This window comes from Neophocaena asiaeorientalis, unplaced genomic scaffold, assembly GCF_003031525.2.
Source record: "Neophocaena asiaeorientalis asiaeorientalis breed wild unplaced genomic scaffold, Neophocaena_asiaeorientalis_V1.1 scaffold40, whole genome shotgun sequence".
NCBI lineage: Eukaryota > Metazoa > Chordata > Mammalia > Artiodactyla > Phocoenidae > Neophocaena > Neophocaena asiaeorientalis.
Genome location: NW_020185335.1, coordinates 3,046,211 through 3,069,621, shown reverse-complemented (window position 1 = coordinate 3,069,621; position 23,411 = coordinate 3,046,211). Strand labels below are relative to the sequence as shown.

At 43.9% G+C, this 23,411-nt stretch overlaps 2 protein-coding genes across 2 annotated transcripts in view; one reads left to right on the top strand and one right to left on the bottom strand.

Annotated features, from left to right (window-relative positions):
• The first annotated feature begins 380 nt into the window (after window positions 1-380).
• Window positions 381-20,166, top strand: DDX19A (DEAD-box helicase 19A). Its single transcript, XM_024735551.1, has 12 exons — window positions 381-586; window positions 3,674-3,722; window positions 5,067-5,117; window positions 6,116-6,251; window positions 8,569-8,661; window positions 10,604-10,706; window positions 11,102-11,216; window positions 14,413-14,590; window positions 14,962-15,199; window positions 17,773-17,935; window positions 18,398-18,589; window positions 19,021-20,166. Exons 1-12 carry the CDS (start codon window positions 530-532, stop codon window positions 19,080-19,082), a joined length of 1,437 nt encoding a protein of 478 aa, XP_024591319.1. The 5' UTR covers window positions 381-529; the 3' UTR covers window positions 19,083-20,166.
• Window positions 19,782-23,411, bottom strand: part of LOC112393356 (CMP-N-acetylneuraminate-beta-galactosamide-alpha-2,3-sialyltransferase 2) — a 24,473-nt gene continuing 20,843 nt past the window's right edge. Inside the window, exons 7-8 of the transcript XR_003001893.1 lie at window positions 20,347-20,539; window positions 19,782-19,913 (exon numbers count right to left, since the gene is read on the bottom strand). The gene's annotated coding sequence lies outside the window, so the exon portion shown is untranslated. The remainder of the gene's footprint in view (window positions 19,914-20,346; window positions 20,540-23,411) is intronic.

Here is a 23,411-nt window from a genome sequence, read left to right as displayed (position 1 = left end):
GGTTTAGGGCGTTTGGTTTCGCTTTCTTTTTTGCTGTCTTACACGTTATCTCGTTCGTTAACAGCAGAAACTGGCATCATATAGTTTTCTCCTAGGACTTTGCTTTGCGCAAGGCTTTACAGCTCAGAGACTTAACACATTTATTATGAGACGTGGCAGACGTAAAAATAAAATTTAGGTTACTTCAGAGTGATGTAAGGCAAAGAAGTGAGGTCTACGAGTTTCACCCCATAGAACTTACGGATTTCCAGGCACGATGAGGTGGCTCCCGGGGAAGTCCGCAGAAAAAGCGGGTATCGGCACGACGAGAAGAAGCGGGGCACGACGAATGGAAGCGAAGCCCGATGTTAGGTCCTGCGTGGCGCCGCGCCGACGGTGACGTCTCGCCCCGGACGGAAACTGACGTCACCTTCGCGCATCGCCGCTTCCGGTCCGAGTGAGTGTGGTTCTTGCGCCTGCGGAGTTCAGGGCTGGTGCTGCTGTGCGTGCGGTTGTGTTTTTCGCCAGTCGGCCTTCCTCCTCCGGGACCATGGCCACCGATTCGTGGGCCCTGGCAGTGGACAAGCAGGAAGCGGCTGTCAAGTCGGTCAGTGGCTTCAGATCCAGGCGGGGCGAGCGTACTGGAGGGCCCAAGCCGACCCTGCTTGGAGTCCAGGGAGCTCCCTGGGTTGGGCAGGCCGTGGCCCACACACCCCTAAAGGTTTGCTGGGAGGAATCTCTTAGCCTTGATTTGCGGCTAAGGCAGAAGAGACCAGTATGGAGGCTTTTCCTTTGATCTGGGCCAGTTAAAGACTTTTATCCTGTGGCAAATCTGTCCCTGCTATGTATGCTGTCTTTTCTGCACTGCACCTCCTCAGTGGGGATTGTAAGAAAAGGAGCAATGCTGATTCTCTTTTTCATCTGGTTTCTGAGTGATTGTCTGCTACTCTTATTTTACCGTTTTTTAGATGCGTGCTTAACATGGTTGGCGGTTTGTAGCAATTTGCAGAATAACAGATTCAGGTTTATATTTAGTGTTTCAATCTACCGCAAACGGGCGGAGGCACTACAAACTGTTTCATCTGTGTTTAAAGAGACATTTAATTTCATATACTGGTTCTTTGATTAATGAAGATCCATTCAGTGGGAAGTTAACTATAGTGTAAACTGTGACTCCCCGTTCTTATCTCTAAGTTACCTTTGTTTGGTGGTAATGGACCATTGATTTTAAGAATATAGGGTTTTTTTGTAGTCAGAAGTCTTTCCCCCCACCCCCCTTCAGTGCGGCATGAGGAATCTTAGTTCCCCTACTAGGGATCGAACCTGTGCCCCCTGCAGTGGAAGCGTGGAGTCTTAACCACTGGACCGCGAGGGAAGTCCCATGTAGTCTGACGTCTTATGTAACCTTTTTTTTTTTTTTTTCTTCTGTAACCTTTTAATGCCTAAATTACATTTCTTCTCCGGTCACCCTTTATTGCCTTGGGAGGATTGTCAGTTTCTCAGCAGATTGTTGAAATGGGCTAAATCCAGGGAAGTTTAGGAAGAAGCTTTACAATCTAGTTAGGAAGCCTAGAAGGTGGGAGGTGCTGTGAAAATGGTAAGAATAATGTGAGAAATGAACTTTGAATGGGGAGAGGATGTTTATGAGTAGGAAAGTCAGGGAAATTCCTCGTGAAGAAGTTTATATTTGTGCTGGATATTAGAAAATAATCATTTAAGATAGAGATGAAGGTGAACGGCATTTTAGAATAGAATGCACAGAAGTGCTGGACTTGCCTAGAGAACAGGAATCAGAACTCATTTTTGCTGCAGCTTAAGGTTATCGGGTTGTAGTAGGAGCAGTACTGAAAATATCGTAGGAGTGTACTTTGGCCCTTAACAAAGAACTTGAAGATGAAAGGCTTTATTTGGCTTGTTTGGGGGTTTTTAAGAAGGATACTGACAAGATTAGATCTGAGAGCTAGCAAGATTTATTGGACTGCAGAGAACAGAATATATTAGGAGTGATGTCTAAAGGAAAGGAGATCAATGTGGAAGTTACTCTCATAGCCCAGAGATAGGGGGCCTATGTTGAATGATGAAACTAAAGATGAGGGGATGGATTCAAGAGATAATTGTGGAGGTGTGAAGATTTACAAAAGAGAAGAGAAGGGAGATAAAGGCAGAGATTACTGTTTTCAACCTGGATCCCACAAGGTGATATTAATATAGTGCTAATAACAGGATTAGGGGAGTGGGAGGAACAGCAGATTTGATACATAGGGTGATGAGTTCATGTTTGGCTGTTCTGAATTTGAGGTAAGGAGGACAACTTGGTAAGTACCTGTGTTGGGAATCACCGAGAGGTGTCCCGGTTCAATGATTTCGTGGGAGAACTCATAGGACTCAGCATATGATTGTACTCACAGCTGTGATTTATTACAATGGAAAGCAAAATTAGCAAAAGGAAAAGGCCCGTGTTGCAAAGTCCAGAGGAAACCAGGCACAAGCTTTTAAGAACCTTCTCCCAGAAGAGTCACAAGCTCCACTTAATTCCTGCTTGATTCCTCTAGCCACAGACTGTAACAACACATACGAAGTGTTGTCAGAGAAGCTCGTTGGAGACTCAGTGCTCAGGGTTTTTATTAGGGGTCTATCACATCGTCATTCTTTGCCTAGCAGGTACCAAAATTCCAGACCCCTGGAAGGAAACCAGGTGTTATCATAAACCACATGTTTTTAGAAAGATAGTTAGTGAACCCCTCAGCGGTTCTGGGAATGGTGGGAACTCTCTCCAAATCCAAGTTTCCAGGTGTCAGCCAGGGGCCAACTTTGCAAGCTGGCTTTCCTAAGGATAGCAGTCAGACCTGCTGTGTTAACTCTTTTCTGTACAGTGCCCATCAAGCATTTGGAAGTGCGGCACTGGAGTTCAGGAGGAATCAGGTCAGAAGTATAAAATTGACAGCCACAAATAAATCAAAAAGTATTATAAAGGATATGATTCTGTACTCTAGAATTTAAATCTAGTATTTAGCATCAGATATTCCCTAAAAGACAGTTACTGAGAATTGGTTTCAAATCTTTTTTAACCTACAACCCTAATCTAGCTGTGTTCTTATGAATAACACAAATATAGACCTAAAGATACTTGGTATCTGGTTTCAACCACTCTGCTTATTGGGTGGCTGATATAAGTAAATGTTTTAAAATGTTGCTTCCTGGGAATTCCCTGGCGGTCCAGTGGTTGGGACTCCGCACTTCAGCTGCAGGGGGCACAGGTTTGATCCCTGGTTGGGGAACTAAGATCCCACATGCCGTGCAGCGCGGCCAAAAAAATAAAATAAAAATTAAAAATAAGTAAATAAACATTGCTTTCTAACAGTTGGGTAAGTCCCTCCCCCCTTTTTTGTTTTACCATTTAGACTTGTGTACACGAGCTTAATAAATGTAGTTAACCATTGAACAACTTGGGGGTTATGAGCCCCCAACCCTCCCTGCAGTTGAAAATCCCCAAATAACTAACATTGTCCATCCGTATATGTGGTTCCACATCTCTGGATTCAACCAACCATGGGTTGAGTAATACTGTAGCATTTATCCTTGAATAAGTGAACCCTTGAAGTTCAAACCTGTGTTTAACTGTCAGTTGTGTAATTCATGGTATTTGGTTAGCAGGTGTCTCTACTCTTAAGTGTTTCCTTTTATTCCCATTCAGATGAGTAATTTGCAGATCAAGGAAGAGAAAGTCAAACCAGATACCAATGGTGAGTCACTAGTAACTACAAGCTACATGTGCACTTCTGCTTTGCACTCATAGGTGCGATGTGGAAAGGAGCTTTCATTTAGCACGTTTGGCAAATGTCAGCGCTGGATTTGAGAACCAGTAAATTCGGTTTCATTAATGATGGAGATAGATTAGTTTTCCACATTTTAGCTTCTGAGTGTTTTAAAGTTTTCTTCGTATAAGTCTCACATATTTTTTGTTAATTTTATTTCTAGGTGCAATATTTTACCTTTTTAGTTGCTATTTTAAAGAGGATCTTTTCAATAATATCTCTATTTATAAAAGCTCCTGTTTTCTATTTATTTATTTTGTACCTAGCTCTTTTATTTTTTACTGAGATATCTTATTTTGTAGTCATTTTTAAGTTGATTCTCTTAGTCCTGCAAGTTTAAAATCTTTTTTTTTTTTTTGCGGTACGCGGGCCTCTCACTGCTGTGGCCTCTCCCGTTGCGGAGAGCAGGCTCCGGACGCACAGGCTCAGCGGCCATGGCTCATGGGCCCAGCCGCTCCGCGGCATGTGGGATCTTCCCAGACTGGGGCATGAACCTGTGTCCCCTGCATCGGCAGGCGGACTCTCAACCACTGCGCCACCAGAGAAGCCCCTACAATCTTTTGTAATCTAAAAAATGTGATCGTTTTACCTCTTTTAATTTTTAATACCTTTATTTTCTTTCTCATGTCTAATTGTGTCTGCTAACATAATGCTATATTTTAAATATAGTTATAATAATGCTATATTTTAAATAAGTAAGTCAGAGGTGACATATCTGATCACTCTGAAGTCAGCCAGCATTTCTAGAAATTTGAAATTTTCTTATGCACTAAACTTCCTAGGAATAAAAATCCATTAAACGTATAGAAATGCCAACTATTTAAATTTTGATCACTTAAATAAGGTTTGATATTTATATTGTCACACCTTTTGAGTGGATTTTTTTAAAAATAAATTTATTTATTTATATATATTTTTGGCTGTGTTGGGTCTTGGTTGCTGTGCATGGCCTTTCTCTAGTTGCAGCAAGTGGGGGCTACTGTTCATTGCATTGTGTGTGCTTCTCATTGTGGTGGCTCATCTTGTGCAGCACAGGCTCTAGGCGCGTGGGCTTCAATAGTTGTGGCTCGTAGGCTGTAGAGCGCAGGCTCAGTAGTTGTGGCGCACCGCTTTAATTGCTTCGCCACATGTGTGATCTTCCTGGACCGGGGCTTGAACCCGTGTCCCCTGCATTGGCAGGCAGATTTTTAACCACTGCACCACCAGGGAGGTCCCCTTTTGAGTAGATTTGATACTTGCCTTTCTGATTATGATAACTCTTTTCTTGTGTAGGTGTTATCAAAACTAATGCCACTGCAGAGAAAACAGATGAAGAAGAGAAAGGTAACTAATCTTTGAAACCCTGTAGCAAGAGACATAGTATCACCTAGGACGTGCCTCTCTGGAGCCAGAGGCATTCTGAGTTATAAGATCAAGGAGATGAGGGGAATCAGCCAAGGAAATTGAAAACAGTGAGATAGAAGGAGAACCAAAAGAGAGTGGTATCCCGGAAACCAAAAGAAAGAAGTGTTTCAAAAGTAGGGAGTCATATATAGGTAATAAGTTGGTTAAGAGAACTAAAAATTGTTCAGTTGATTTAGAGTGTAGAGTCATTGGTGAGCTTGACAAGGGCTGTTGAGGTCAGGTGGGGAGGTTAAATTAAAAAAACCTCTTCAGTGAAGAGAAAGTGAAGACATGAGTATAGACAGCTCTGTCAGGGAATGTTCCATAAAAGGGAGCAGAGAACTGGGACAGTAACTGGATGGGGATGTGGGATAAAGGAGAGGTGTTACAACCTGTGTACATGCTGGTGGGAATGATCCATTAGAGGGAGAAACTGATCATGCAAGAGAGAAGGTCACTGCTGGGAGAAATATCCTTGTCTGAAAGACGGAATGGGACCCATTGTATAAGTAGAGGGGCTAGCCTCAGGAGCATGGCGGTCCATCCACAGTTACAGCAGGGAAGGTGGAAAGGACGCTCACAAACGCAAGTGGATGTGTGTGGGTTGTCACGGCAGCGCTTGGAGGTGCTTCTGATTACGTTCACTTCTCAGGGAAGTGAGTAGCAGAGTCATTAGATGAGTGAGAATGTGGAGAGGTTAGAAGTTGAAGAGAGAAGAAGAGTGAATAAGTGGCGTATAGAAACAGAGTCTTGCTGGGCAGCTCAGCCCACTTGAGTCTAGCAGTCAGGAGTTTAAAGTGAGACCTTTTGGTGTGATTATGTTTTTCTCCTACCTTGCTGGGCCATTCAGGTGTGGGTGCAGACATGGTGAGAGAGGTTTCACAAGGGTGGGGTTTGCCCACTGAGTATGAGGAAGATCTACTGGTTGTTTCCTACAGAGGACAGAGCCGCCCAGTCCTTACTCAACAAGCTGATCAGAAGCAACCTTGTCGATAACACCAACCAAGTGGAAGTCCTGCAGCGAGATCCAAACTCCCCACTCTACTCGGTGAAGTCCTTCGAGGAGCTTCGGCTGTGAGTATCCGTTCCTTTGAACAACTGTTCCCTGCTAGTCCCTCCTTTATAAGACTTAGCATATCAGGGATCTTGTGGGAATTTTACTTTCTACTTTTATTTTTTTTAAATCTTAGTATATTTACTTTCTTTGACTAGTTAATAATTCACATGATTCAAAAGTTTAAAAGTATGGAAAAGTGATGGTCTCCCTCCACCCTTGTCTCTTGGCTACCCAGTTCTTCTCTTTAGGGATTTTTAAATGCCACAAATTTATTCATCATAGCTGAAAGTCTGTTTTCTTTTATGCTCTTAGAACTTTCAATAAAATATTGGCTGACAGGTGATTTCTGGATGTCAGGAACATTTCTTATTAGGTAAGCCCTTTTGTTAGACTATAGGGTTTACAGTGTTAAGAACAGTTTATCTGCTTTTATAAAATCTGTCCAAGAAGCCTGTGCAGGATTCCCAGTAACTGCAGTGGAAATCAGCCTTCAGTGTTGCAGAATTTTTTTAAAAATCCAGAACCCAGAATTAAGCCTTACGTGTGCACATTTCTGCACTGTGGTGAGAATGACTTCTAACATGTCCTTGTTTTAAAGGCAGAGAATTATGTAATGTTATGCCAAGTTTTTCGTTTCCTTCAGTAAGTTAGTAAAGAGGTATTTAGGGTTGTTGGTTTATGTACATGACACTGTGCTGGGTGTTATGAGTAACACAAGACATAGCTACCCTTCTTGCTGCCTGCCAGGACTCAAATCATAGACAGAAAATAGCTAGTGAATAAGAAAGTGGTGGAATGAATAGATTCTTTGCCTTTGTTCAGCAAAATCTATCGTATGCCCACTGTAGGCAAATAGGGGCCACATTTCTGCCAACTATTGCCACCACTTGAGAGTAAGAGACACTTTAAATAAGAGAGCTAACTAGAACCAAATCAAGTTGTTAATGCAGCAATAGCTAAGAGCAAGGTTTTTAAAGTGTGGCCTTTTTTTTTGAATATTTTCAGGACATTATACTTTTCTATGTGTATTTTCTCTGTCAAAGGCTTTTTTCAGCAAATCTGTCATCTCTGCTTCCATTCATAAATTCTGTCCGAGCAGCTAGATGTGCTCTGACAGCTTGCTTTTCCAAGTATCAGTGGTCTTTTTAAGTTCCTTTCATTTAAAGGACTGGAGTTCTCAGGTCAACCAGTGATGAACTGTCCTCTTTGAAAAGGCAAGTTCTTTCCGATTTAATTGTTAGTAGCCAAAGGAAACAAAGAATAAAACCTAGGTCACCTAATATACTTAGTCTATTTTTTACTGAAAAGATCTGCAAAATAAAAGAAAAATAATGAGCCACTGAAAGTTCTTGGATCACTTGAGTCCTCTTTCAGCAGTGACTTTGTTTCCTTGGCAACCAAATCAGAATCTGCTAAACTTCACAACCTTTTCTTCCAAATGGATGTTACTGTTCAAAGTTCTTTGTGTCTGAGAACCACCATATGCCAGAAGGATTGCCTTTTAGAGAGCCTGTTAAACTCTAAGGAAGGCTTAGAGAACACTCTTGAGTTGGTTTGACTTTACTTTAAAAACAATGTGGTGGGATTTTTGTTAAACACCCTGTCAATTTAGAGGTAGCAGAGAGCTTATTATAAATGTACTACAAAAGCAGCTTTATTTGATATTTGTTGTGTGGCTACTTATGTAAGAAGTTGGTGCTTTTCTAGTTTTGATTTTGACTAGACAAAATAAGTAAATCTAATCACTCGTAAAGTTCAGTATGATAACTGAACTCCCTTTACCTATTTACTAGAAACTGGCTGAATCAATTTTCTTACCTCTCAATTGTCCCGAGTTCTTGCACAGCTGGCTTTGGAAGGCCCATGGAACACAAAATGACTGTGGTTCAGTGGAGCATCTGCACTGAGAAATGAAAACTGAAATGTCATTCCCTAAAGGGACTTCTGTATCTTAGCAGCATAGTAAGCAGTGTTTATTTTTAGATATGTCTTTTATAATTTATTTTATACTATGAATTAATAAGTACCATTCTTCCAGTATCCTGGGAATGTTTGTCATCCAAGGCCAACCAAATTTGTGGGTCTCCTGAAAGATGAATTTCTCCAAGAAAGGAAACTAGCCCGGATTTTATAAATGGCATAGTAGTTTCAGATTAAGATTTAGTAGGGAAAGATTTTGGTTTTGTTTTGTTTTAGTTAGTATTTTTTAAGGCATAGGAAAATATGTCTGACAGGAAGTATCATTCTTTGCTAGATATAGGGAAAAATAAAATTCTAGGCTTTTAAAACAATTTCAACAACTAGGAATCCATCTTTCTCTCCCTGGCCTCCTAGGAAACCACAGCTTCTGCAGGGAGTCTATGCCATGGGGTTCAATCGACCATCCAAGATACAAGAGAATGCGTTACCCATGATGCTTGCTGAGCCGTAAGTATATGGACCCTGGCACACCTCTTCAGAACTGGGTTAAACGTCTTCCACCAAGAGCTGTAGTGTTCCTGAGCACAAGATGGGCCGTTGAGAGCAACGTGCTTCTTCAGGGGAACAGCTTAGACAGGTGCAGAGAGAGTCAGATGCAATTCAATACAGTTTCTGCCTTTTCCACTTAATAAAAACTGATAGAAAAAGTTAGTGCTGTTATTCTATGCAGTTTTAAAAACTGTTTTGTTGTTGTCGTTGCTATTGTTTTTTAATAATTTAAAATTTTTTGAGACCTGCGAAAAATACCAGGAGCAATACCAGGAACATCTCCTATCTTCCCGGACCGGGGCATGAACCTGCACCCCTGCATAGGCGGGTGGACTCTCAACCACTGCGCCACCAGGGAAGCCTTCTCTCATGTTTTTTTATCCTTTTACTACATAGTTTGCTTTCATTGTTTGGTTTTTTTTGGCCACGCTGCGTGGCTTGTGGGATCTTAGTTCCCTGACCAGGGATTGAACCCGGGCCCTGGCCCTCGGTAGTGAAAGTGCCGAGTCCTAACCACTGGACTGGAATTCCAAGTTTGCATATTTTTAAACGTTACATAAATGGTATCATACTTAGGTAGCAACTTTTTTCATTCAACTGTATTATTTGTTTGTTTGTTTGTTTATATTTTGGCTGCACTACACAGCATGTGGGATTTTAGTTCCCCGACCAGGGATCAAACCTGTGCCCCCTGCAGTGGAAGCTCGGAGTCTTAACCACTGGACCACCAGAGAAGTCCCTCTTTTTTAATGATAAAAATGCCACCTAGGACTTCCCTGGTGGCTTAGTGGTTAAGAATCCGCCTGCCAATGCAGGGGACACGGGTTCGAGCTCTGGTCTGGGAAGATCCCACATGCCGTGGAGCAACTAAGCCTGTGCGCCACAACTACTGAGCCTGCGCTCTAGAGCCCATGAGCCACAACTACTGAGTCCGCATGCCACGACTACTGAAGCCCACACACCTAGATCCCGTGCTGTGCAACAAGAGACGCCACTGCAATGAGAAGCCCACGCACTACAACAAAGAGTAGCCCCTGCTCACCACAACTAGAGAAAGCCCACACGCAGCAACAAAGACCCAACGCAACCAAAAATAAATAAATTTTTTAAAAAAATGCCACCTATTCCCATGACATTGGGTTACCTGAAGTGAAATGTGAAAGTTCCTTCTAAAGCATCTGACTTGTTCTCTTAAATTTTCCATAAAGATGAGAAAAGGGAGCACATAGTAGGAGCCAAGTCCTGAAGACACATTATGGCTCAGGGATTTGTCTGGGCACAGATGTTTCTCTGCAGTCTTAATTTCCATAGGCCCCTTGGGGTATAAAACTGGGGCACTCTAGCTGTGCTAGAGTCTAGAATGAGGATTTCTTAGTGTGAGCCCATCTAAAATAATCATTTCACTTAATATTTAAGTAGTTTTTTTTAACATCATATAAAAAGTTTATCATTTTACTCAGTGCAGAAAACCTGGATAATAGAAGCATGAGGGGGAAAATCCCTATTCCTACCACCCAGAAAGAACATTTGGACACTGGGTTGTTTTTTGTTTCGTTTTTAATAAATTTGTTTATTTATTTTTGGCTGCGTTGGGTCTTCGTTGCTGCGCACAGGCTTCCTCTAGTTGTGGCGAGCGGGGGCTACTCTTTGTTGTGGTGTGCGGGCTTCTCATTGCGGTGGCTTCTCTTGTTGCGGAGCACAGGCTCTAGAACGCAGGCTCAGTAGTTGTGGCACACGGGCTTAATTGCTCCGCGGCATGTGGGATCTTCCCAGACCAGGACTCGAACCGGTGTCCCCTGCATTGGCAGGCGGATTCTTAACCACTACGCCACCAGGGAAGTCCCGACACTTGATTGTTATTAACCAATATTATTTTCATCTCTGTTCTTCCTTCATCCAGCCCACAGAACCTGATTGCCCAGTCTCAGTCTGGTACTGGTAAAACAGCTGCCTTCGTCCTGGCCATGCTCAGCCGAGTGGAACCAGCAGAGAGATACCCCCAGGTGAGGGGGTGGAATCCTGGGGGCCCTGGCTTGCTCGTCCTGGGAATGGCTGCGCCATCTGGGGGGGTTTGTCTAACGAGGGTGCCCCTGGTACAGTCTGAATGCGTCTGATGCCTCAGACTGTTGCTCAGGCAAAGCCCAATGGTGCACCAGGCCCTTACCTGGGTAGAATTGATTCGGAAGCAGCAGCCTTAAACAGTGGCTTCTGAAGGCATCTGCCAAGCCCGGGCTCCCTATTGAAGGCTTCTGTCTACAGCTGAAATGTGGGCCTGGCTGACAAGGATGTGGTTTCCTACACTGTTCAAGTGGTAATGACATCGGTGTACTTGTTGCTTTAGAGCCTGTTGTCCGTTACTACAAGGCTCTCCTAAACTGATCTATGATCTGCCCGTTAGTGTCTGTGCCTCTCCCCAACATATGAGCTGGCGCTTCAGACAGGAAAAGTGATTGAGCAGATGGGCAGATTTCATCCGGAACTAAAGCTTGCTTATGCTGTTCGAGGCAATAAATGTGAGTATAAAGGGGCAAGACCTAGGCCGTGAGTTGGGGCGGGTGGTTGGGTATATGAATTTTGAAGATGAGGTGATAAGATTCAACTTTCTAGTTCAGTCTGACCTTGGAGCCCAGTGTTGCCTTTAGCAAATCTACTTAAATACTTGCTGATTTGTTAAAAATTCTTCCACTCCTAAAGTAAGATTTTTAGTTGTTAAAAAAAAAATCCCTGCATGAGTCATGGGGTTCTTCCAGTGTGGAGTATTTCACTGAGGAGCCAGGGTTTGAATTCAGTACCCAGAGTTCTGGAAGCTGCTTACGAGGGAGGGATGAGCACTGAAGATGGTAGGTTGGGTCAGTTCCCTTTCTTTAAAAGCAAAGCACACCTTTAGTAAGAGTAATCTAAGAGCACGTACAGTTCACTTGCTCTTACCAAATCAGAAATCCTTCCACCAATTCTTTTTTCATGTGTTCTGGAGACTGTAGAAAATATGGGTTAAGATGGGAGGAGGGGCAGGTAGAAAATGGGTAATGGAGAAGTTATCAGAATATATAAAACTACAAATCAATTAGAAAAAAGTAAGCATTCTAATAGGAAAATGGACGAGAGAGGCCCAGTTGAACAGACGCTTCACAAAGGAAGGAATTCAGATGGCCAGTAAACGTGAAAAGATAATAGGCTTCATTAGTCATCAGGGAAACGCCAACTGAAACCACTGTATGCCTCTCAGATGGTAGAAATGAGGAAGTCTGGCAAAGCAAGTGTTGACCAAGATGGAGAAGAACTGGAAGGCTCACGTGCTCCAGTGGGGAGTATACATTGGCACACTGACGTCCAGAAGCAGTTGGCATTACCTAGAAAAATGGAAGAGAGATACCCCTTCAACCCAGCAGTTTATAATCGCCTAGAGCAGCGGTTCTTAAACTTTTTGCTCTCTTATACTCTTAAACATTATTGAGGACCCCAAGTACTTACTTTGGAAGAATAAGAAGAAAATCTAGCCTTTCTTATAATTTTAGATATTGTTTTTTTGGATGCCATACCAAAACTTATTAACAAGTGGTAATTACTTAAAAGTTAGTTGCCATGTGATATCTGAAATCATATTAATGAATTCTTCGTACTGTTACATTAAAATTCCTTGGTCTCCCTTGCACTTTGAATGCATCTTTTGCCCAACTGTGGTTTTCTAACATCATATCTTGGTCATTTGGAAAATACTGTTTTATTGAGTTATGCTGATCTTCCAAATGTTAACATATTTCATAATATAAAATTTTAAATAGCATTTAAAATGCAATAATATCACCGCCAACCAACTCAGAGGAGTTTATACATGGAGAAACTCTCAAACCTACAGCAGCACATAGAAGTGTTCTAAAATTCTAATTTTCCCTTAAGCTGAAACGTTATCATGACAACAAATAACAGTCGTTTTCATTTAAGTGATAGGCTCTCTGTTCATTTTCAAGAAAGTATATATCAAATTCCCTACTTGATTTTCTTTCTTCTTTTTTTTTTTTTGGCCGCACTGTGCGGCTTGTGGGACTTTAGTTCCCCGACCAGGGGTCAAATTTGGGCCCTCGGCAGTGAGAGCGCGGAGTCCTAACCAGTGGACCGCCAGGGAATTCCCCCTGTTTGATTTTCTGTAGTTTGTCTGTCATTCAACAAACAAAAACAGCTAGTACAGTTACCATACAAATAATCACACAAGGGCTTTTCCTGGAGGAAACCATCATGTTTCAGCATGCAGAAAGAGTACTTTAACCAGAAATTATTAGTATTTTTGTGTGTGTTTGATGTCTTACACTGATAGGTGCAGCTAAGTTTAGTGTACCAGAATCTTGAGACAACATGGATCTTCTCTAGATTGTTTTATAATAACAGGGGACTTCACTGTGTGAAGGATTAGTATATTAACTATTTAAGGTATCATTTTTTTTAAAGTTCAGTTTAGACTGATGGGCAGTGGACAGTGAGAACCACAAGGTATTGAAGAGTTCATTTAAAACTTTTCCAGTGGAGTTAATGAATTCCTGACTGAAGTCCCTTTCTCCTCGAACTTTAAATTTTGTTTTGAAAATAGGTGACATTCACATGTTTCAAAATTGAAAAGGATATATGGTAGAAACTTTTCTTTTCCCATACCCTTCAAACACCTGGTTCTGCCTGCCTAAAGGCACCCAGTACTAACCCGTTCCTCACATGTCCTACCAGAGACAGTCTGTGTGGCTACAGGCAAGTGATAATGTGATAACGTGTAGGGACTTCCCTGACAGTCCAGTGGTTAAGACTCAGCGCTTCCATTGCAGGGGGCACGGGTTCGATCCCTGGTCGGAGAACTAAGATCCTGCATCCCTCATGGCTCGGCAATAGAGATAGATGAGATAGATAGATAGAACACTCACACACGCATGTACATATATTACATGTATTCTTTTTTGCCCCTATTGGTATACAAATTGCTCTGCAACCTCTTTTTCACATTTAACAATGTATTTTGGAGATTGTTCCACATCAGTTCCTAAACAGTTTTATACTTTTGTTGGTGTCATCCATTCGGTGCGTCATATTTTGCTTAGTTATGTTTTAATGAATGCATACCCTTGCATATATGTTATTTCACACATATTCATGTACATACAGGATGGATTCGTAATAGTGGAAGCACTGGTCAAAGGCTACATGCATTAGTAATTTTGATAGATGGTTATATCAGTTTCAACTCCCACCAGCTATAGTTTGAGAGTAATGTGTTTTTTTCAATCAAAGAGAATTTGTATTTAGGAAAACTGTCTACACAATTAGAATATCTAACAAAGCAAAAAATCACTGGGCCAGGATGCTAGGACTCAAAACTACCAATTTATAAGGAAATCAATGAACCATGAGTGAAGGGATGGTATAAAAAGAATAAGTGTTATGCTAAAGAGAAAGAATTGGGTGATGGGGAATTACAGGAGAAAGTAGAAAAAGGGAAACTAACACTCATGGATGGTTGACTGTAGGATTTAATCCTGACCACAGTGCAGTGAGATGGGTGTCATTATGCCCATTTTATAGTAGAAGAACACAAAACTTTTGGGTAACACCCCTGTGGTTTGAAATCTGAAATTAACTTGTTCTAGCTCTGGAAGGATGGGCAAGGAGGCTTTCATTTTGAAAGCGGGTTTAGTCATGGAAGTACCCACAGAACACATCTTGTCTCCACAGTGGAAAGAGGTCAGAAGATCAGTGAGCACATTGTCATTGGCACCCCTGGGACCGTTCTGGACTGGTGCTCCAAGCTCAAGTTCATTGACCCCAAGAAGATCAAGGTGTTTGTTCTGGATGAGGCTGACGTGATGATAGCTACTCAGGGCCACCAAGATCAGAGCATCCGCATCCAGAGGTAGGAACTCATGAGCCAGGAGGAGCTTCTCGGCCTCCTGATCTGCAGCATCATCTCCTTTTATTTCACCCTCCTCTTCTTGCCCCTGCCAGGTTCTTTACTCTGCAGCTTTCAGAGGCACTTGTTTGGTGGGCCATTTCCATGTCACACTGACCATACCCCCAGCCTGGGTTGAGGAAGGAGACTTAGGGACTCTACCACCAGCCGTCCCTGCTCCACGTCTGCTCCTCCCTCCTCCCTGCAGTGCTCCTCCCTGCTTTGCCACCTTCCTGGGGACGCAGGTCATCCAAGCCTGGGGAGGCTGTGCTTCTGTTCCTTCCAGTGAAACACTCGGTCGGGGTCATGTTGAACGCCTGGGCCTTCCCTTGCAGGATGCTTCCCAGGAACTGCCAGATGCTGCTTTTCTCTGCCACCTTCGAAGACTCTGTCTGGAAATTTGCCCAGAAAGTGGTCCCAGACCCAAACATCATCAAACTGAAGCGCGAGGAGGAGACGCTGGACACCATCAAGCAGTATTATGTCCTGTGCAATAGCAGAGATGAGAAGTTCCAGGCTTTGTGTAATATCTACGGGGCCATCACCATTGCTCAAGCCATGATCTTCTGCCATGTGAGTAGCAGCGGCAGCAGGAGGAGGCCTGCGGGGGAGGAGCTCCACTGGAGGGTGTGGCCCTGCGCCCTCCCTCTCAGCCAGCTCCACTTCGTGCTGGGGGACCAGGTTCTTTCCCTGTGGCTGGAAAGGAAGTGGTTTGTGAAGATGTAAGAAACAATTTCTTCTTAGTATCCTGAGGCATATATATAGTCTAAGCATAGAGTCTCCTGAACTTTATATCATTTGTAGGTGATACATTAGAAAACCCAAGTAAATCAACTGATATTTGGAGGAAAAATAAGAAACTAAACAGGACGGTTGGTTAGAAAATTACTAGAAAATAAGTAGTTTACCAGTGTCAAACACAAACACTTAGAAAATGGAAGGATAGACCCCAGAAAATGGAAGGATAGACCCCATTTATTATTTATTTATTTTTATATATATATATATTTTTTTTTTTTTTTTTTTTGCGGTACGCGGGCCTCTCACTGTTGTGGCCTCTCCAGTTGCGGAGCACAGGCTCCAGACGCGCAGGCTCAGCGGCCATGGCTCACGGGCCCAGCTGCTCCGCGGCATGTGGGATCTTGCTGGACCAGGGAACGAACCTGTGTCCCCTGTATCGGCAGGCGGACTCTCAACCACTGCGCCACCAGGGAAGCCCAGACCCCATTTATAATAGCCAAAATAATTTTTCAGGAATAGTTAAGATCGCTGAAGAAAACATCAAAATTCTGTTAAGTGATGTAAGAATAAGAGAACTCTTACTCTATTAGTGGGATACTTGTAGATTAAAAAAAATTTTTTTTTACAGTGGCATTGTTTTCCCAAACTCAAATTGAAACTTTCAAACCTACAGAAAAGATGAAAAAAAATACAAAATGAGCACTTTCATGCCTTTCACCTATTGTCAACATTTGCTTTATCCATAAGCTTTTGTGCGGGGGATATCTGTACTTTTCCCTAAATTTTTTTTTTTTTTTTGGCTGCGTTGGGTCTTCATTGCTGCACACTGGCTTTCTCTAGTTGTGGCAACTGGGGGTACTCTTCATTTTGGTGCGTGGGCTTCTTATTGCAGTGGCTTCTCTTGTTGTGGAGCACAGGCTCTTGGTGCATGGGCTCAGTAGTTGCGGCACGTGGGCTCAGTAGTTGTGGCACATGGGCTCTAGAGCGCAGGCTCAGTAGTTGTGGCACATGGGCTTAGTTGCTCTGCAGCATGTGGGATCTTCCTGGACCAGGGCTCGAACCCATGTCCCCTGCATTGGCAGGCAGATTCTTTTTTTTTATTTAATAAAATACTTTCAGTCATTTTGCTTTGGGATATATATCTAATGCCATATATGGTAGAAAACTGCAGTATAGATCCTTTTGATTCACTGTTTTATTCCAGACATAATGTAACTCAGTATATTTAGAAAGTACGTGTGTATATAAATACTTATTATAAAAAAAAACCTTTTGTAAGCATGTTATTCCTCTACTGAAATGTAACTTGATAGAAGCCATGCCACCTTACATTATTAAATTATCAGGTGATTTGCACCATATAGCACTAATGATTTCCCATCAAAGAAATTACTTATTTCTCATTTTGTGAAAGTATCAATTAATAAAGCACCTGACAGTTTTAAACAGTAAGAATTAGAAATTCAATATAAACAAATCTTGCCTAATGTAATTATTTTAAATTTGTTGTGTCCCTTTCTAGGGTAAGGGTTTTTGCTCATTTTATTATTATTATTTTTTCAACATCTTTATTGGAGTATAATTGCTTTACAATGGTGTGTTAGTTTCTGGCAGGTAGATTCTTAACCACTGCGCCACCAGGGAAGTCCCTTGCTGAATCATTTTAAAGTCAGTTGTAGATATCAGGACATTTCCCACCTAAATGCTTCCTAAGGATGAGACGTGCTCCTGCACGAGCACAGGACCATTGTCACACCTTTCATAGTGATGCAGCGAGTGTCCTCTCTGTAGTCCATCATATGCCACTTTCCCCATGTGTACCAAAATGGCCTTTATTGCTTTTGGCTGCTGCTGTTAAACCTAAGAGCCAATCAGAGAATGTCTGTTGCATTGAGACTCCCTTAGTCTATAACAGTTTCTCCACCTTTCATGACATGGACATCTTGAAGAGTCCAGGCTAGGGACTTCCCTGGCAGTCCAGTGGTTGAGACTTCGCCTTCCAGTGTAGGGGGTGCCGGTTCAATCCCTGGTCAGGGAGCTGGGATCCGACATGCCTTGGGTCCAAGGGGCCAGGGCATGGAACAGAAGCAATGTTGTAACGGGTTCAATCGAGACTTTGGAAATGGTCCACATCAAAAAATCTTAAAAATAAAAAAATTTTAAAAAAAGAGTTCAGACTAGTAAGTAGTCTTTAGAATGTCTCTGATTTCCCCCCTCCTTGTGATTATATTAAGGTTAAATATTTTTCTAAGATTAGCACCCAGGTGACATGGTTACTTCTTTATACCACATCACGTTAACAATTTTAAGACACATAATGCTTAACTGCTAAGTTTTAGTAGTCTTCCAGATCAAAAATATTCTCTTAAGGTACTTATATTTCTTAAATGTTTTCTTCCTTCCAGACCCGCAAAACAGCTAGTTGGCTGGCAGCAGAGCTCTCAAAAGAAGGCCACCAGGTGGCTCTGCTGAGTGGTGAAATGGTGGTGGAGCAGAGGGCTGCAGTGATTGAGCGCTTCCGAGAGGGCAAAGAGAAGGTTCTGGTCACCACCAACGTGTGTGCCCGTGGTGAGCAGAGATTGTGTTCTGGTCTGCAGGCTCGGGGTAGCGGGAGAGATCCTCGTCTGCGGGACACTCCGGTGGTTTGCGGGAGATCCTGTTTTCTAGAAGAGCCTGTTTGTATTCCCTCAGCAGAGGAGAACTTTCACAGAAGCCAGAGTCCTGACTTGGTGGCTTAGAACGGCACCTGCTCTTCTTGGGGCCCCCAGTGAGGCTTTAGCTGCTTCTCCAGATACTGGTATCCAGCAGAGGCTCTCTGGAGCCTGATGGCTGATTTCATAATTTAGTCAGCACCTGCCACAGTTCTGTTTTCTCCCTCTGGGTTCTGCTACCTGCCCCTTTGTCTGAATCCCAGAGCTGGTCCATCCCAGACTGTTCCTTCCACCTGAGGTTGGTGTGTGTAGGCCTGACTGTGGACGACAGTGATTTCTGTCTCCCATCCTTACTCCTGTCCAACTCTCCTTCATGCAGGTATCGATGTGGAACAGGTGTCTGTCGTCATCAACTTTGACCTTCCCGTGGACAAGGATGGGAACCCGGACAACGAGACCTACCTGCACCGGATCGGGCGCACCGGCCGCTTTGGCAAGAGGGGCCTGGCCGTGAACATGGTGGACAGCAAGCACAGCATGAACATCCTGAACAGAATCCAGGAGCATTTCAGTGAGTCCCTGGGAGTGTCCCCTGCTGGGCCCTTACCTTACAGGGGCAAGTCCAGGGCGGGAGGGGAGGGTAACAGGTAGGTTTTCCTGTGGCCCCGAGAGAGGCCTTTGTCTCTGTCCCATTCCCCTCCTTCCCTACAATGTGGAAGTTCTCAAAGAGCACACCTGGAGAGCTCAGGGCTCAGGGACTTGAATGACAGTCCCCCCGGCCAGGCTGTGGGGCCTGGGGCTCTGGCTGTGCTGTCTGTGTCCCTTGCTCAGTCACTGGAAGCCTTTGGGGTTCAGTGAAGGATCTCTGTGGCCAGAGGCACAGCACGTTCCTAGGTAGCAGAGACCTGTGTTTCCTCCCTCCCTGCTGTGCTGTCCCTTCCCTGAGTGTGTGTCTCTGTAACCCCATGTTTGTCTCTCTTTGAATTCTTTTCTTTCCCCCAGATAAGAAAATAGAAAGACTGGACACAGATGACTTGGACGAGATTGAGAAGATAGCCAACTGAGAAGCTGCTGCAGTCACTGGTGCCACCCTTGGTGCTCCCCCTGCACGGGACACTAGTGCTTTCACTGCACAGGCCTCAACAGTCAACACAAAGATGAAGGCACGAGTAGAGAGAAACTACCTACCTCATTTTAAATTACGTTTGGACTTGACAAAAATTGTGCAAATGATGGGGGAAGGTAGAAGAAAAAATTTGCATTTTGGAAAATTTAGTCCTTTTCCTCCCATCCCTTTTCAAAGCCACGGTTTCCTCCGTCTTTATAATAACGTGCTTACTATTGGTAATCGCTGGCCCCAGGATCCCCTGCCTGTTTTCTGGCTAGGGGTGTTGAGACCAGCCTCTAGCCGCTGAAGAAACGATAGAGGTATAGGCAGAGGACAGGAAAGGCCTGGGCAACTCAGCCGTGTGAGCTCCTGTGCGTGGGTGGAGCGTGCGGGCCGCAGCAGAGAGGCCTGAGAGCAGCACCCCCATCCCTGACTGGAACTTGTCATGAATGTCTCTTGCCCTTGGCCACCTTCCTTCTCCTCAAATCCAGATGTCCCAGCTGATCCCTTTTACCTCTGTTTTCTGTGCAGAGTGTATCCTTCTCTCCCCCTGTGTGAGCATCTTGGCTACTTTGTAAACCTCAGATTTGGGGAGAACCACGGAAGTCAGTGCATCTTCAGAGGGAATGCTCTGGCAAGAGTGGATGATCTAGGGCTGGCTTCTCCTCCCACAGTTGTTCTGTCTGCTCAGGTACCTGGTGTCACAGCAGCCAGGGGACACCGGGTGGTTTTCTGACACACGCCTGGCCAAGTGAGTTGATTCTCACCCATGGATGTCACACTGTGCCTGGAGTCGAGCAGCAGAGTTTGGAAAGGAAGTTACGACCAAGTGAAAACTCTGATTATGCTGTTCATCCGTAACGTAGATGAACTTTAATTCATACATTGTCTGTATGAATAAGGATGGATAAATTAGAGCTATACCCATCATTCATTATGTTAAGAAATTTAAAAATAATTATGAAATGCTTTACTAATCATGATTTGTTTTTACTTGTATTTTTCTGCTTATTAGACTAATATATGCTCATTAAAAAATGTGTGTGTGTATATATATATAAAGTATAAGTGCGCATCCCCACCCCTCTGGGATCACCATTGCTAGCAGCTTGGTGAACATTCAGTATATTGCCTTCTGTTTGCATATATCAACCCACTTTTCTCTTACAAAAATGTGAACATTCTACTCACGCTGTTGTGTGACCTGCCTTTTCACTTACCCGTGTATCTTGGACATGTGACAGGGATGTGCCTCACTCTCAACAAGCATCATTCCAGCGTGTAGCTGCCCCAGCATTACATCATGGCTCCTAGTGATAGGCACATGGGGGCTTCCACTGTGTTGCTGCCCACGGTGAAAATACCAGTTCCGCTCCTCTCTGAGCCCAGCTGAGACTCACTCAGGATGTATACCTGGAAGTAGAGTTGTTGGGTCAGAGTGGGGACCCTTAACATTTTAACACATTGTTAATATAGCCTGCCGAAAAGTTTTTACCAATTTATGTTATTGCAGTGATAACAAAGATACCTATTATGTGCTTACCAACTCCCTCTATTATCAATTTTTTTTTTTTAATTTTTTTTTAATTTTTTTTTATTATCAATTTTTAAAACTGCCAGTCTGAGTAGTAAAAATAGATTATATAACTGCTTCGTTTTTTTAAATTTAGTGATGTTTGGCAAATTTTCAGTTTATTGGTATTTGACTTTTCTGTTTTGGTGTGTTGCCCATTCCTATCTCACCATTTTGCTACTGGCTTGTTAGTCTTCATTGAATTTTAGCCACATTTCTATTTTAGGGAAATTAGACTGTCTTGAGTGGTGGATGTTTTCCTTTTTGTTTGTCTTTACAAAATCATTTTTTCTTAATACTGCACAAAAGTTTAATATTAGTCAGAATGGCCATCATTAAAAAGTCTATAAACAATAAATGTTAGGGCTTCCCTGCTGACACAGTGGTTGAGAGTCCGCCTGCCGATGCAGGGGACACGGGTTCGTGCCCCTGTCTGGGAAGATCCCACATGCCGTGGAGCGGCTGGGCCCGTGAGCCATGGCTGCTGAGCCTGTGCGTCTGGAGCCTGTGGTCTGCAACGGGAGAGGCCACAGCAGTGAGAGGCCCGCGTACCGAAAAAAAACCCAAAAAAACAATAAATGCTGGAGAGAGTGTGGAGAAAAGGGAACCCTCTTGCACTGTTGGTGAGAATGTAAGCTGATACAGCCACTATGGAGAACAGTATGGAGGTTCCTTAAAAAAACTAAAAAAAAGAACTACCATACGACCCAGCAATCGCATTATTGGGCATATGCCCGGAGAAAACCATAATTCAAAGAGTCATGTACCACAATGTTCACTGCAGCACTATTTACAATAGCCAGGACACGAAAGCAACCTAAGTGTCCATCGACAGATGAATGGATAAAGAAGATGTGGCACATATATACAATGGAATATTACTCAGCCATAAAAAGAAACGAAATTGAGTTATTTGCAGTGAGGTGGATGGACCTAGAGTCTGTCATACTGAGTGAAGTCAGAAAGAGAAAAACAAATACCGTATGCTAACACATATATATGGAATCTAAACAAAAAAAAATTGATTCTGAAGAACCTAGGGGCAGGACAGGAATAAAGACGCAGACGTAGAGAATGGACTTGAGGACACGGGGAGGGAGAAGGGTAAGCTGGGACGAAATGAGAGAATGGCATGGACATACATACATTACCAAATGTAAAACAGCTAGTGGGAAGCAGCCGCATAGCTCAGGGAGATCAGCTCGATGCTATGTGACCACCTAGAGGAGTGGGATAGGGAGGGTGGGAGGGAGATGCAAGAGGGAGGAGATATGGGGATATATGCATATGTATAGCTGATTCACTTTGTTATACAGCAGAAACTAACCATTGTAAAGCAATTATACTCCAATAAAGATGTTAAACAAAAACAAAAAATTTAATATTGCTCAGACTTCATTATTAAGAAATCTGGATTTCATGTCATGGCTAGAAAACCTTTCCTCATCTCAGTATTATAAATTATTATTATTATTAATTTTTATTTATTTATATATTTTTTTGCGGTACGCGGGCCTCTCACTGCTGTGGCCTCTCCCGCCGCGGAGCACAGGCTCCGGACGCACAGGCCCAGCAGCCATGACTCATGGGCCCAGCCGCTCCGCGGCATGTGGGATCTTCCTAGACCGGGGCACGAACCCGTGTCCCCTGCCTCGGCAGGCGGACTCTCAACCACTGCGCCACCAGGGAAGCCCAGTATTATAAATTATTTACTCATGTTTTTGTAGGTTTTGAAGTGTCGTTTTGCCTGCCTGATTTGCTGTGAGCGATTACGGGCAGTTACCTCCAGGTGAGTGGGTGTGTGGGCTGGAGCCGAGACTGAGCGACAGGGTCCAGCTGGGATCACGTGTGAGAGAAAGTGAGACTGAGTGTCCTGGGGATGCAGCAGCTACGGTGACTGCAGGTGTGTCAGGGGCGCATGCAAGCCACTGGTGCGGGAAGGGGTTCTGAGAAGAAAAGTGGGAGCGAGAAGTGGAGCAAGTTTCCAGAAAGGCCGGGGACAAGGCGAGGTGGGGTAGAGAGGAAGCAGTGCTCAGGGTGCTCGGAAGGGAGACAGGCAAAGAGGGAGAGGAGGTCGTGTGCAGTGCCAGCATTCCAGATAAGTGACACCCGCTTTGACCCCAAAACACAACAGTGATACAGAAAAGGTAAAACTAGAAAACAAAACACCGCCTGACCCGAAAAACGAGATGAATACTTCTATGGACCAGTAATGGGGAAACATGCAAAGCTGCGAGCAGGGCTGAAGCCAAATCTTGCTGGGCTCCCATCCGGGGACCGAGCAGCTGCAGGCTGTTAGGTCCCGCTCAGCAGAGGGGCCGGGAAGCGAAGCGCTGCACACAAGACCAGAACTCAAGGCAGCCTCGCCGCTTGGAGGGCGTTGGATTGGAGCTTCGCCTGCACGCCAGCTGGACAGAGACTTTCATCAAGACGCAGGCCCAGAAAGGAGACAGGAGGATGCGGATCCCCGCTGCAACCGGTAAGCCACACCATCCTGTCAACTGCCTGCCTGGTCTGATATCCTCTGATCTCACTGAATCAGCGCATCGGGCTCTAGAATAAGGGCGAGAGGGGCGGGGAGCTGGATGGAGCCAATTGCTAAATCCACCTGTGGGGCTTCCCTGGTGGCGCGGTGGTTAAGAATACGCCTGCCAATGCAGGGTATACGGGTTCGAGCCCTGGTTCGGGAGGATCCCACATACCGCGGAGCAA

Coding starts and splice junctions, on each gene's coding strand:
- DDX19A (XM_024735551.1), top strand. CDS start 530: ATGGCCACCGATTCGTGGGCCCTGGCAGTGGACAAGCAGGAAGCGGCT. Junction 587..3,673: donor AGGAAGCGGCTGTCAAGTCG/GTCAGTGGCTTC, acceptor ATTCCCATTCAG/ATGAGTAATTTGCAGATCAA. Junction 5,118..6,115: donor AACAGATGAAGAAGAGAAAG/GTAACTAATCTT, acceptor TGTTTCCTACAG/AGGACAGAGCCGCCCAGTCC.